The 14,654-nt window shown below is 40.9% G+C and overlaps 1 protein-coding gene and 1 long non-coding RNA gene across 4 annotated transcripts; both read right to left on the reverse strand.

The window, feature by feature from the left end:
• Positions 1-8,511: 8,511 nt before the first annotated feature.
• Positions 8,512-11,934, reverse strand: LOC117239201 (protein odd-skipped-like). 3 transcript variants are annotated; one of them, XR_004494385.1, is made up of 2 exons: positions 9,636-9,836; positions 8,512-9,558 (listed from the first exon to the last, which is right to left on the reverse strand). XR_004494385.1 is itself a non-coding variant. In XM_033504618.1 (2 exons), the coding sequence occupies exons 1-2, from the start codon at positions 11,609-11,611 to the stop codon at positions 9,217-9,219; spliced, it is 372 nt and encodes a 123-aa protein (XP_033360509.1). In that variant the 5' UTR covers positions 11,612-11,934; the 3' UTR covers positions 8,512-9,216. The 3 variants fall into 3 exon arrangements, 2 of the variants coding, with proteins under 2 accessions (XP_033360509.1, XP_033360508.1); XM_033504618.1 differs by lacking the exon at positions 9,636-9,836 and adding an exon at positions 11,582-11,934; XM_033504617.1 differs by having other exon boundaries at positions 9,700-9,836.
• An 89-nt stretch (positions 11,935-12,023) lies between these two features.
• LOC117239202 lies at positions 12,024-14,055 on the reverse strand. Its single transcript, XR_004494386.1, has 3 exons — positions 13,686-14,055; positions 12,921-13,006; positions 12,024-12,067 (listed from the first exon to the last, which is right to left on the reverse strand). It is a non-coding gene; the product is annotated as an uncharacterized LOC117239202 (long non-coding RNA).
• Between the last annotated feature and the right edge of the window lie 599 nt (positions 14,056-14,654).

Consider the following 14,654-nt stretch of genomic DNA (forward strand, 5'->3'; position numbering starts at 1 on the left):
GACAAAGAGAGATTCGATAAAACCAAAGCTAAAGTAGTTAGGTTTAATCCCGGTGATTTGGTACTACGCCAAAATGAAGAAAGGAACCAGACAAAATTGGATCCAAAATTCAGGGGTCCGTTTGTAATATCGGAGGTCCTGGAAGGAGACCGATATACCTTGAAAACACTGGATGGGAAAAGGTCATGCAAGTACAGTCATGACAGGTTAAGGAAAATGCCGGATAGTTGCATTCCTGCGGAGTTGGATGTCTGTTGTGATGACGAGGACAGTGACCATGGCGATGTGAGTACCCCGATCCCAGAGGATCGTAGAATTATATGAGCCCAGGTGCGGCCATGGGATGGAGTTCAGTGCGGCCAGGCACTGGAAGTGACGATGTCATGAAGCTGGGAGCCGGTTTAGTACCGACAGCGACAATGTCACGAGGTTGGAGCTGGTCTAGTACCGACAGCGACAATGTCACGGATTTGGAGCTGGTCTAGTACCGACAGCGACGATGTCACGAAGCTGGAGCTGGTCTAGTACCGACAGTGACAATGTCATGAGGCTGGAGGCGGTCTAGTGTTGACAGCGATTGTGTTACGAGGCTGGTTATGTAACGAACTTTGAGAGGATGTGCGATTCGAAGGATGAGACCCATTTGGGTGTGAAATCGAGAATGGTCTGTCATGTCATTACGACCCGACTGAAAGCACGCAGAATGCAACTGGCACTTTGAATGCCAATCACAATGATACTAATCCTGTTTCCTTTTGTTTTGTTGACGAAGGTACCCCCGAGGACGTGTGATAGTCAGGATGGCCGTGTCGGAGATGAAAGGAAAGCCGAAGCCTTTCCTTGGAAATTTTGGGAACATCCTCTAGTACCTTAGCCTAGATTTTATTATAGTTGTAATTGCTTAAGATTTGTAATAAGCGAGATTGGGTTCGAGGTGATAATCGGTCGCTGAACGTAGTCACGGTCACGGGATGGATGTTTTATCTAACGGAGGCCTGGAGTGGTTGTATGTGTTTTCCGAGAAATGTGGTTGTGGCGGCATGCGGCCTCGAGAGCGGGCCTAGCCACGTGTGATGTTGCCTCGGAGGTGCCGATGCAATGGGACATACATTGTATTAGTAATCAAAACTCCAGGCAGAAACTGCCTAGCAACGGCGTTTAGACCTTTCTCGATGCTTCCAACGAGTGTGCCTAGCAACGGCGTTTGGAACCTTCTCGATGCTTCCAAACGGGTATAGAAAACAAAATGCAATCGTACAGGGAGAAAGATCTCCACGAGGCTGGTATTCTTGCGATTGCCTTGGAGAGTGATACATCGAGCATTTTCGACGATCGCATTTGCATCTAAGTTAGTTTCGCTTAGTAAGGAGTTATCCCGGTGACCGTGGATTCGTTTGAACTCAAACATTGCTAATAGTATTATTTAATTTAATTATTCGTAGATCGTATTATTCATTAGGCTTAGTGTTTGTTAGACTTATTATTAGTTGTGCTTATTATTTGTTAAGCTTAGTGATAGACCTGTATACACGTGTAAATAAAATCTCGGCTTTGTGAAACGATGGCTAGTCCACATGAAGAGTCGTCGCGCGCCCAAAATTCGAATCGTGATCCGACATCAGAAGTGGGATTAGAACCGTTTAAAGTGCTACAAGAGCAAATGGTCCTTATGCGCGAGTTGATTCAGACGCTAGCGCACAAACCGGAGGAGCAAAGACCGAGTACGGAATCTAAGGATGCAACGTTACCACGTTTTGACCCCGAAGGTGCGGGCGCCGATCCATCCGCGTGGTGCTCTCATGCTGATTTGATTTTGAAAGACCACCCGATGCAAGATAGTGCGTTACTTTCCGCTCTAAATCGCGCCCTAAGGGGTCCTGCTGCGCATTGGCTTTCACAAATGGTGCGCGGTGGAAAGCTTACCTGGCCAACGTTTAAGGAACAATTTCTTTCGCGTTTTGGTGGCAGAGAGACAGCCGCTTCGGCGTTAATAAGGATATCCAGAGAACGACCGTCGGAGACTGAATCCCCGGGGGCGTACGGTAGTCGCCTCCGCTCCATGCTGCAGATGAAGTTGCAGGATCTAACGATGCCCGAAGTGATCAATGCCCTCGCCCTTTATATACTGAGTTCACAAGATCGACGCTTTCGGCGACTAACGCTCGCGAATAATATCAGGACGGAGGACCAATTTCATGATGAAATGAGGATTCTCCCTTACAACGATCAGCCGACATTTTCGCCAAGAAATTCACTAACGGAACCTGAAGCTAAACGAAGCAGGCTATCAGTTCCTCGGATTAAGTGCTACCGCTGTGGTGCTCTCGGACATAGGAGAACGGAGTGTCGCCTGCAAATACCAACGGGGAAGGAGCAGGATATACGAAACCCGAAGGAAAAACGACCAGCCGCATCGTCGAAGGTGACCTGCTTCAAATGCCACGAGGAGGGACATATCGCGCCTAATTGCCCATCATCGCGGAAAAGAAACTACGATTCCATTGACGAACGCCGGATCGACTCCTGTGTAGTGGAAGCTCCGGCTGGTAGATTAAGCCATCTGGGTGAGTCGTATCCATTTTACTTTGATTCTGGGGCCGAGTGTTCGTTAATCAAAGAGTCCCTAGCCTCGAAATTTTCGGGTAAAAGAATAACCGATGTGGTAGTGATGCGAGGGATCGGGAATACTTGTATTAAGAGTACCCTTCAGATTTTGTCCACTGTTTGTATTAACGGTCTTACATTGGAGATAGTTTTTCATGTCCTTGCCGACGATTACCTAAAATACGATATCATGATTGGTCGCGAGATTTTGAGCCAGGGATTCGACGTAAATATCACGCAAAATAGCCTCGTTATTTGTAAAACAAAGGTCGTTAACGCTTGTGGTAAAGTCGCGGAAGATGCGGTCAACATTAACGAGGTTGACACTGATGTGATCGGTAACGACAGAGATCGATTAATCTCTGTTCTCGAAAAATTTAAAGAATCATTCATTACGGGTTTCCCGCGTACTCGCGTCAATACGGGTCAGTTGGAAATACGGCTAATTGATCCCAACGTCACCGTGCAGAGAAGCCCTTACAGGCTTAGCGAGGAAGAGCGAAGAATAGTACGCGAGAGAATAGACGAATTAATAAAAGCACAAATCGTAAAACCTAGTAATTCGCCGTTCGCGAGCCCTATGATACTCGTGAAGAAGAAGGACGGCTCAGACAGATTGTGTGTAGACTTTCGAGCGCTGAATAAAAATACGGTCGCGGATCGGTATCCCTTACCCCTTATTGCTGACCAAATCGCGAGATTGCAGAGTGCGAGATACTTCATTAGCCTGGATATGTCTAGCGGATTTCACCAGATCCCCATTCATCCTAACTCGACGGAATATACTGCGTTCGTTACCCCCGACGGTCAATACGAATACGTGACGATGCCGTTTGGGTTGAAAAATGCACCAGCCGTTTTCCAGAGAGCCATTTTCAAGGCCTTAGGCGACCTCGTATGGCGTATTCGTATGTCATTGTTTATTTGGACGACGTTCTAATAATCGCCGACTCAATAGATCAAGCTCTAGAAAGGTTGCACACTGTACTAAACACTCTCGTAAACGCCGGATTTTCTTTCAATTTCGCTAAATGTTCTTTTCTGAAACCGTCGGTACTTTATTTGGGATATGTAATTCGTAACGGAGAAGTTCGTCCAAACCCGGGAAAAATACAAGCTTTGAATTCTTTACCTGCACCGTCGACTGTCACACAGCTTAGGCAGTTCATAGGTTTGGCCTCTTACTTCCGAAAATTTATTCCTAAATTTTCACAAGTGATGAAACCCTTGTACGCACTCACTTCTAGTAACAAGCACATAACTTGGACGGACAGGCACGAAAAGATAAGACAACAGATAATTTCCGTTCTGACCGACGCGCCGGTGTTAATGATATTTGATCCCAATCGTCCCATAGAGCTACATACCGACGCTAGTGCGGAGGGGTATGGAGCTATTTTAATGCACAAAGTCGAAAAGGAAAACAGAGTCATCGAATATTATAGTAAAAGAACCAGTCCCGCGGAATCTAGGTATCATTCGTACGAACTGGAGACACTAGCAGTAGTAAGCGCCGTCAAGCATTTCCGATACTACTTACATGGACGGAAATTCTTAGTAGTTACCGACTGTAATTCCTTGAAAGCCTCCAGCAACAAAGTAAACTTAAACGACCGGGTTTATAGGTGGTGGGCTTATTTGCAAACATTCGATTTTGACAGCATGTATCGAGAGGGTAAACGAATGGCCCACGTAGATTTCTTTTCGCGAAACCCCGTAGACTTGAATCGCCGTACGATAGACAAGGTCGCAGAGAAAGAGATGAATCTGGCCGAGATCTCCGAAGATTGGCTATTAGCGGAACAACGTCGCGATCCGCAAATCTCCGAAATCGTTAATAAATTACAGAACGAAGAGCTCGCGGAAGATATCGCGAATACCTACGAACTGCAATCCGGTACACTTTACCGTAAAATACAACGAAAGGGCAGAACCCTTTGCTTACCCATTGTTCCGAGAGGTTTTAGATGGTCCGTCATCAACCATGTGCATCAGTCAATTATGCACTTAGGATGGGATAAAACGCTCGAGAAGCTCTATGAGTATTATTGGTTCGAGGGAATGGCGAAGTACGTTCGCAACTTTGTCGAGAACTGCCATGCTTGTAGAGTTTCGAAGGCTAGTTCAGGTAAAATACAGGCTGAACTGCATCCTATACCTAAGACCGGCATACCGTGGCATACGGTGCACATGGACATAACGGGCAAGCTGGGTGGCAAGAATGACTCAAAAGAGTATGTCGTCGTCTTGATCGATGCCTTTACGAAATTCGTGCACTTACATCACACACGCAAATTGGATTCGCTTAGCGTTATCAAGGCACTTAAGTCCGCCGTGTTTTTGTTCGGTAGTCCCTGTCGGGTAATAGCAGATCAGGGTAGATGTTTCACGGGCCGGGAATTTCAAGAATTCTGTGCAAGCAAACAAATCAAAGTTCATTTGATCGCGACCGGGGCAAGTAGGGCCAATGGGCAAGTAGAACGTGTTATGAGCACGTTAAAAAATATGTTCACAACGGTAGAAACGACCGGGCGTTCATGGCAAGACGCGATCGGGGAGATGCAATTGGCTTTGAATTGCACCATCAACCGCGTAACCAAATCGAGTCCTTTAGAGTTATTGATTGGTAGAGCAGCAAGATCGTATGACTTATTACTACCTGATAACATCGAGGAAAAAGAAATAGATATCTCCAGTGTAAGACAACAGGCAATAAAAGAGATGGAAACTAGTGCTAGGTATGACAAAGAGATTCGATAAAACCAAAGCTAAAGTAGTTAGGTTTAATCCCGGTGATTTGGTACTACGCCAAAATGAAGAAAGGAACCAGACAAAATTGGATCCAAAATTCAGGGGTCCGTTTGTAATATCGGAGGTCCTGGAAGGAGACCGATATACCTTGAAAACACTGGATGGGAAAAGGTCATACAAGTACAGTCATGACAGGTTAAGGAAAATGCCGGATAGTTGCATTCCTGCGGAGTTGGATGTCTGTTGTGATGACGAGGACAGTGACCATGGCGATGTGAGTACCCCGATCCCAGAGGATCGTGGAATTATATGAGCCCAGGTGCGGCCATGGGATGGAGTTCAGTGCGGTCAGGCACTGGAAGTGACGATGTCATGAAGCTGGGAGCCGGTTTAGTACCGACAGCGACAATGTCACGAGGTTAGAGCTGGTCTAGTACCGACAGCGACAATGTCACGGATTTGGAGCTGGTCTAGTACCGACAGCGACGATGTCACGAAGCTGGAGCTGGTCTAGTACCGACAGTGACAATGTCATGAGGCTGGAGGCGGTCTAGTGTTGACAGCGATTGTGTTACGAGGCTGGTTATGTAACGAACTTTGAGAGTATGTGCGATTCGAAGGATGAGACCCATTTGGGTGTGAAATCGAGAATGGTCTGTCATGTCATTGCGACCCGACTGAAAGCACGCAGAATGCAACTGGCACTTTGAATGCCAATCACAATGATACTAATCCTGTTTCCTTTTGTTTTGTTGACGAAGGTACACCCGAGGACGTGTGATAGTCAGGATGGCCGTGTCGGAGATGAAAGGAAAGCCGAAGCCTTTCCTTGGAAATCTTGGGAACATCCTCTGGTACCTTAGCCTAGATTTTATTATAGTTGTAATTGCTTAAGATTTGTAATAAGCGAGATTGGGTTCGAGGTGACAATAGGTCGCTGAACGTAGCCACGGTCACGGGATGGATGTTTTATCTAACGGAGGTCTGGAGTGGTTGTATGTGTTTTCCGCGAAATGTGGTTGTGGCGGCATGCGGCCTCGAGAGCGGGCCTAGCCACGTGTGATGTTGCCTCGGAGGTGCCGATGCAATGGGACATACATTGTATTAGTAATCAAAACTCCAGGCAGAAACTGCCTAGCAACGGCGTTTGGAACTTTCTCAGTCGCCTAACAAGGTGTGCTAACAGCGTTTGGAACCTTCGATGCTAAACAGATTATAAATCACAATCGACCCTGGGGGCATCCACGGGCTGGCGATCGTGTGGGCGAACGGGCGGATGGCAGTGTGAGTTGGTTTCAGCGTTCCAGGGTGGATGATGGTTCGGTTGGTTTCGGCGTTCGACGATGTTGGTTTAATTCCGAAAGTGAATAAAACGTTGGTCGTTGAATACGGTCGTTGGAACGTCGTATGATGCGATTCGGTGATGAGGATAGCGTCGGCAAATCAGATCAAACAATTCGATCTATGGCGCAGGTTGGAATGGATAAAGATAGCCAGCGATGAATGTTGGATGTGGTGGCTGCCAGGTTGGTGACTGTTGGAGGATGGTGCGTTTAGGACGTTGGCTGCGGCATGGGATGGCCGGGGCGGCAAAATTTACGGGCCGACGCTAACAAAAAAACTTTGTTCCTTTGTTTGATTTCCCTTGCTCGCGTTTCTTAACTACTTAGATATAAAATACTTACGTTTTCGAAAATTCATACTTCACAAGCTACTAAACGCTTTATCTGTTCAGGATAATTTATTGTTTTCTTAACTAGGTACATACCAAATACATCTATTAAGTTGGTATTTCTCATAATTACCAGTACAGAAAGCTAAAACACTTTTGTACTATGCTTGTTATACATGGATCTAACAAATAATTTAACTTGTGTATTGTCGTTTGTATATTTTGTTACGTGTAAAATATTCTATTTCTACACTACTTACAAGTTCGATAAAGTGTACATTACACATCGTGAAATTTACATACTTTCACTTGGTTACCCTGCCCAATTCGAATATAATTCAGAACGTATGTGCTATATTTATATATTCTGCATTTGTTTTGTATATTATGTACACTGATCTGATCTTTGTAAACGCGAGTTTTACGATATTAATGAGAAATTTGCCAATTTAATGGAGGTTGTTAATTTTTTCTGGCACGTTTCACGTTAGCAGACATGTTTCTTAAGTTACAGTCGAAAAGTGTTTTTATGTAAAAGAATAGGAATGATCAAGTTATTTTAAGATGAGAAGATATTTCACGTCTTCTATTTAAATATAGCGTTAAATTTTAATTCCGTCAATTCGTATATACTCATACATCGAATTTCCTTTTCTCATGTCATTTCTTTTCTTTCATTTCACATTTAATTACAAAGATAAAGTGTAAGTACGTTCCTCATAAAATTAATATCAAATGTCGCAAAATATACACAAGTAAACTAAGAAGAGGGGTACATATTATTACACAAACTGTCGTTCATATTGCATATGTACATATGCAGTATAAAAACAATACTTTTTAGTTTTCAATCTCTTGTTTAAATAATCCTAATATCTAAATTTGTATCGGTCATTGATTCGATATAACTGCGTTTATTGGAAGTAATTAAGCTATAGCCTGCGCACAAGAGAAGAAGGAACAAACACGTATAGTATACACGCTTAAATAACAAAATTAGGTCAGTTTACGTTCAATGTGAACTTGATCAAAGTTCCAGTCTCGAATTATAGAGTTTCTTACTATCAGTTTACAAAATTCGATATTACGATTATGTACCGTATTTGAAAAACATAAAATGCTTTGTTCAATTTTAAATAAAACTAATATTTACCAAAGCGAATACGAAAAAATGTTATCATCAAACTCAATTTTCAATTATCAAACTTAATCCAGCACAAATACAAATGTTATTCGTGCTTTTTTACTTTTACTACTTTTCAACTCTCTATAGTTCGAGATTTGAGTTCCGCTAACTTTCTTTCTACTGCGCATGCGCAACAGGAAAACTTGAATTACACGTAATAGTCAAAAATTCGAAAATCTTATCCTTTCGTGGCAGCGAAAGTAACCTAGGACTAGAGGTTCCATAACATTAATAATAATAAGGCAATAATATTAATATTAATAATAATGTAATCGAGTACTACTAACAATATTAATAATAATAATAATAATAGTAGGGTAATGGCAAGATACACGCGGGTATAAATTAATCATTCCTTTCGTAATATTTACGACGTCTTCGGGATATTCTTTAGAAATTACTTTATTTCTGGTCAATATTCATTAACGAGCAACTTTTCTCTCTGTTTCTTATCACGATTTTTTTCACTTCATCACAATTGTACCGTTAGAAATTATTCAAAACATTGTTAAAATGTCCATGAAATATATGCAATTGCCGTATTGAATAAGCGAGTAATGAAGTTGCTGTTTCACTGAATAAAAGTGAAATCTCCAATGCGTGTGCTCAAGTATATAAGTTAAAAAAAGATTGGTACATCAATGCCTATTATTCTTAATCAATATTCATCATTTAACAATTAGGACCGAATTTTTACAAACCAACTCTAAACCACGACCCAATTTACAAATAAAAGATCGATGTGTAAATTAACTATCAACTATTAATCTCCAATCCTATGTGAAGATATAATGTTCGGACCAAATTTCTAAACTAACGTGGACAATTCATGCGGACTATTGGTGGTTGCTGCGCTACTTAGATCCAATGTGGCAGCCGGAAGACCAGAACTGACGCTGCCGGTTGCTTCCCGTGGCAAATGCTGCGATCTATTTAGCTTATTTCCAGGACTCGGTGGCGATCTATCTGCTGGTGTATCCGGTGGCGTAACCACGTTTCTGTGTCAGCTCACGTTCAGATGATTGTGCGTCGCCGCGATCGGAGCTGGCGATGAGAGCAACAAGGGCGGTGGAGACATTGACACGTGTCGATGATGATGATGGTGATGATAGTGTTGGTACTGTGCAGCTCGGCCGTGCGTTGCGTGGCTGGTATTTAGTTGGTTCGTCACGGGCCCGACTTTCGTTGGGCAGCCAGCATGGTGGATGGTTAACGGGCCACGTAGTTGTTGTTGCTGTTGTAGCTGGTGCTGGTTCTGGTGCTGTTGCAGCTGCTGCTGACGCTGCAGCTGTACCGCCGCTTCGCACTGTTCGCGCGCTAACGCCTTCACGGCATTCGTCTTCTCCTACGAAATAAGAATGATAGGTTAGGTTGTAGTCAGGGGCCATAACAAATTAAAAAAGTTATAATATAAGAATTTACATTTTAGTTGAAATGATTCTAGTTACGAATAAGTATTAAAGATGATTCAAATCTTTTTCGTTACCGATAACCATGGTGAAAACTCTTTTGGATTACTTTCAGCCATTGTCAATCTTATTGTCAATACTACATGCTTGAAGTAGAAGGAGGGGTACAGAGAAAAAGACTTTTTCTCAGCAAATATAATTGTAAATTCGACCAATTGCGGGGAGACGTAATCGCGAGGAGAGACGTCAACGGGGGTCGTAAATCCCCGTTACGATTATAACAATCGACACCACGAATTGATCGATCCCCTGATTTCCGTTGAGATAATAAGGGGTGATTGAGTTTGTATAACACTGTGATTCACAGAATTATAAAGTATATATTTCCAATACTTAGATTACACTGACGTAGAGAAATAAATAGTTAACAACTTGTCGCACGAAGATGCGATAGATATGTACGCTAGAGCAGGGCTCTTATAATGGAAATTAATGTATCAATGGACTTAGCACTATGATATGTTTAGGAGAGAAGATGTATGTTCGACAGACAACACCGAGAACCGACAAAAGATTTGCGTGAAGTATGCGACTCTCGCGCTATGTGTAGACTGCCGCGTTAGGCGTTAGTTGGTAGACTGTCTGTCGCTCTTTTTTTTAATACGGAAGAAAAGTTCGGTGTGGGTATGCCCCTGTGCCTAAAGAACGCGGATTCGTTGGTCCCACTTTCGTTAGGAAAAGTGAGGGTAACGAACCGCGGTGTCGATTGGTCATGACCTGCACTAGTGCTCGAAGGGATGAGTAGGGAGTCTCCTACCATCGTGGTGCGTAGATGACTGTGTGCGTGAGAAAAACCTAGCTTGTTTTATTACAGGGCTATTCGGATTTTCCTAATGGGTGCATACCCGCTTTCTCCGTGTTTTAAGTGCGACTAATAAACCCAAGGACACCTCTAAAACCGACTGTGTTTCGAGAATATTTTTAAGCTTTAGAAATTCTTCAAGACAAACGGATTGAAGACATATGGTGAAACAATGCAGGGAAGTGAAAGTTATGGTGGGTCCTTAGGTTTATTGAGGGTCGAAGTGACGTTACGCAGGCGGTTGTTGTCCGGTCGCGCGGGCTGGCGTGCAGATGTTTTAGGCGGCGTAACAATAATCGTTACTCAATTATTTTGTTCAACAGTTTTACAAATCTCCCAAAAATAAACGAGAATACGAAAATACACTGAATATCGTGTGTATGGTTATTTATAAAATCCCCTTGAAATAGTTGCGATCGCGGATCACATAAACAAACGAACCTGTTATTCTACAGAGTATCTTTTTCGGTGAAATTATGCAAACGTAAATGTAACTTCGGTAGAACTCCTCGAGAACTTGTAAGCTTATATCACTCTGACCCAACCAGTCCACTCTAAAGTGTATAATTTATAAAGGGGGATTATATTAATACGCGGAGGATGTGGTAGGTGGTAAGTTTTGCATATGAATGTTCGTTGATACAACGAATGGTTAAATGGAGGTTTTCATGAATGTGATAAGGACTAGATCGAATGTTTTAACACTTATAACTAGAATGCGTATTTTTATACAAGTTTGTAGTTTTACGAACATAATCAAAGAAATAAAATTTTAATCGAGATTTGTTTTCTTATATACGTATATTTTAGCGCATTTTATGCATTTTGCGCCATTTGCGTACTTTTCAATTTCGCACGAATAAAATAAAGATCAGCAATATAATTATAACGCTTCTTAAAAATGTGAAAAATCCTGGTTTCCTAAAAGCTTGCAATTGATTTCAGAAAAATTTTTATGAACTCTACCAGATAAATTATGGTAACTCTGAAAAACAAAATTTCACGATAAAATGATTTCCGCGTAAAATACACATAAAAGATGATTTAAACGTGTTTGAACGTGTTCGTTTTCTTTTTTAATAGCGATGTGTTCTTACCCTCTGCCACACGAAGACGTTATGGACCATTGCGCATCCACAAAACACGATGCCAAGGCCTATGAAAATCGACGTAACGATTGCCGGTGTGACACCAATTACCTCTCAGAGAAAAGACATCGACTCCCGACTGTCGGACGCCAACGCCGCGACGCATCTTAGTCCCCATCAGAGATAAGGCCCCAACACCGACTTTCGGACTCCTTGGAATCCACACCAAACCCCCCAACATCCCCAAGCCAGGGTGTATATAAGCCGAGACTTCATCCAGCCCGGGGAGTTCTCGTTCTAGTTGCTGTTCTTGTACAACACCCCTTTCTCTGTTCAACGTTATTCTACTGTAAGTGCCAAAGTCATAATAATGTTCGATAAAAGAGAATTAATAGTTGGGCTACGACTCAGCTTTCTTTTCTCTCGCAACCCAAGTATCCATTTTACGTGACACCGGCGTCGAATGAAACTGGATGAATGTATACAATATCATACCTGAAAGCATTGTTAGAGGATCATTATAACACGTATGCCATAACAAGCGGGACAAAGAATCAGCGCAAATACATATTCTCAATACATATAATTCTCGAAGCGTAAACTATATACATATGCTTTTCATTGAAATTTTCAATACTAGTCGCAAATTATTTTTCAATTAATTTATTATTTAAGTCTTTATATATCAATTCTCGACGAATAAATTACTTAAATTATAGAGAATCTATCTTCAGGCAATAGAGAATTCAATATTTTTGGTCGTTAAGTAATTTACAAATTTCTAAAACGATTACGTTCGAAGTTTTGGACAGTATTTGAAGTTTCTAACATGACATTAAAAAAAAATAAATAAATTTTATGATATAATTAAAAAAACGTTGTGGTCTATCATAATTTCTATTCCGTCAAATTTATTAAAACGCAGTTTTCTTCTGAACAGAGTCAAAATGTCCGTCTTGAATCGAGTTCAACAGCTTAACGATCGATCGAGCGAATGATAGCTGTGTAAACTAGCATGATACAACGTAAACTTTAGATTAGATCTCGATCCATCCACCAGCCGTATTCATGCATGACATGAATATGCTGTTTCAGCTCTTTATAAATTAATCTGTTAAAACTTCCCTAAAAGACGATCATTTTTATTTTTCTAAGAAAAATAATGACTATTCGGCGTTAAAATTAACTTTATTTCCATTGGATTTCTAAACTGATTTCATACACTCAGAGATAGTTCACAGTATCTTTTAGATTCATGCCTGAATTCAAGAAAAATTAAACGTATAACTTATGTACTAGTATCTTTCAAAAGGTTAAGGTCGACAGAATTGAAGGAATTGGTTCTTACCAGTTAGAAAGACGGGAATGCTAATGAAAAACCCTCCGACAGCACATATCCGGCTGATGGATGATTTTTGCAGGTACTTGTTACTCCTGAAACAGACAAAATTTGAAGTGAAAGTCAGTTTCACGATTCTATGATAATTGAGCGAAATAGAAATGTTAAGGAAATTCGAGGATTTGGGAATACAAATTATTGACTATATTTCCCACACAACAGTTATACATCTATATTACTCTCTGAAGAACGTCTTGCACGCACGCTGGTCGCCAACCGACTATCCTAGATTCTTCTAACATCTGACAACAGTCTTTTGTCTCCACTAAGTCCTTGACGCCCTCTAACCCTTACACACACACTCTCATGTACAGTGTAAATGTATCACTTCCCTAACAATAAAGGAACCAGTTTTTTGTTTAACAGCCAAGAATCTTTCAAAAATTCTACTGTAATTGATACTTCAAATATATTTAGTCAGACAAAGGATAATCATAATCGCAACGTTAATCTTAACTTTAATTCAAGGATCAAACAGTATCATTATACATATAAAAGTAAACATAAAGTCTATCCACATTATTGTTATTATTATTATTATTATTATTATTATTATGTTATTCTATAATTGATTTTTATTTCTTTATTATCAATATTATTCTATTTTCTATAATGATTCAATTATAGATCTTATTTTTTGTCAATCATATTTCACTGAAAAGATCACTTTGAAAATAATCTAATAGTAAAAAATGAAAAATAATCTTTTTCTACCTTGTCTTCATTTTTTACAAACTCTGTCCACCGCCGTAAACCTATTAAATGCATGAAACGACAAAGCAAAGCTGCTTCACATAATTCCCCGCTCACGCAGTGTCAATCAGCTCACGACCGCAAACGATACTGCTAATTTCCAGCGACCACGAACGATTTCACCGTAATTGCCGGTGTGAAATTTACCAATACGTGCTCGAATTGGTCAATAATGGATAGAGCGCTCTTGCACACACTAATCTACCAACAAATAATATTGACTCAATTGAACAACAGCGCCTAGATTAACGGACAAACCGCATGTTCCAAACAGATTTACAATCACGGCAGAAAATACATGCCGTTATAGATGTTTCCTGGTCAAGACTAATTTCCAGGCGTTAAGAACATTGTGACCGGAATCTAGGAAGAACTAGCACTTCCTGGAATAATACTATTGTGTCCTCGATGAATGTCTCTCCGCAATGCCCTCGAGTGAGTTGTTTTTGTCTTTGGTCGTACGATGTCCGGGATGAGAATTCGGGGAACGGTTTTGCGCTGCTTTAATACTCGCACAACCATCCATCCATGGGACTGCATCTTTTTAGGAGGACCAGTGATTAATCTTTTCCCACTCATTTTCATCTCTAATTTCTCATGAGGCTAAGATTCCTGCATCTTTTATCATAATAATTTATTAATACTATTAATAAATTGAGACAATTTTATACGTCGTATTTTGCGTTATAAGATGACTTGTAATTTGTAAAATTTACCTGTAAAATTCCTTTGTTTGTTTTACCGAAGCAATAGTTGGCATTTCTATACGACAATAAGAATTTGTTAAAACTAATAATTTGTAAGGTTATCATGTTATCATTCTTCTAATGGATACTATATAATTGAAACTTTTTTAATATTGAAACGCGATATTTTTTTGGAGAAGAAGTGCATAGTAGTAAAGAGTTGAATTCTACGGACGTAAAAAGT

This window comes from Bombus vosnesenskii, unplaced genomic scaffold (assembly GCF_011952255.1).
Source record: "Bombus vosnesenskii isolate JDL3184/JDL3185 unplaced genomic scaffold, Bvos_JDL3184-5_v1.1 scf7180000013887, whole genome shotgun sequence".
NCBI classification, from domain to species: domain Eukaryota; kingdom Metazoa; phylum Arthropoda; class Insecta; order Hymenoptera; family Apidae; genus Bombus; species Bombus vosnesenskii.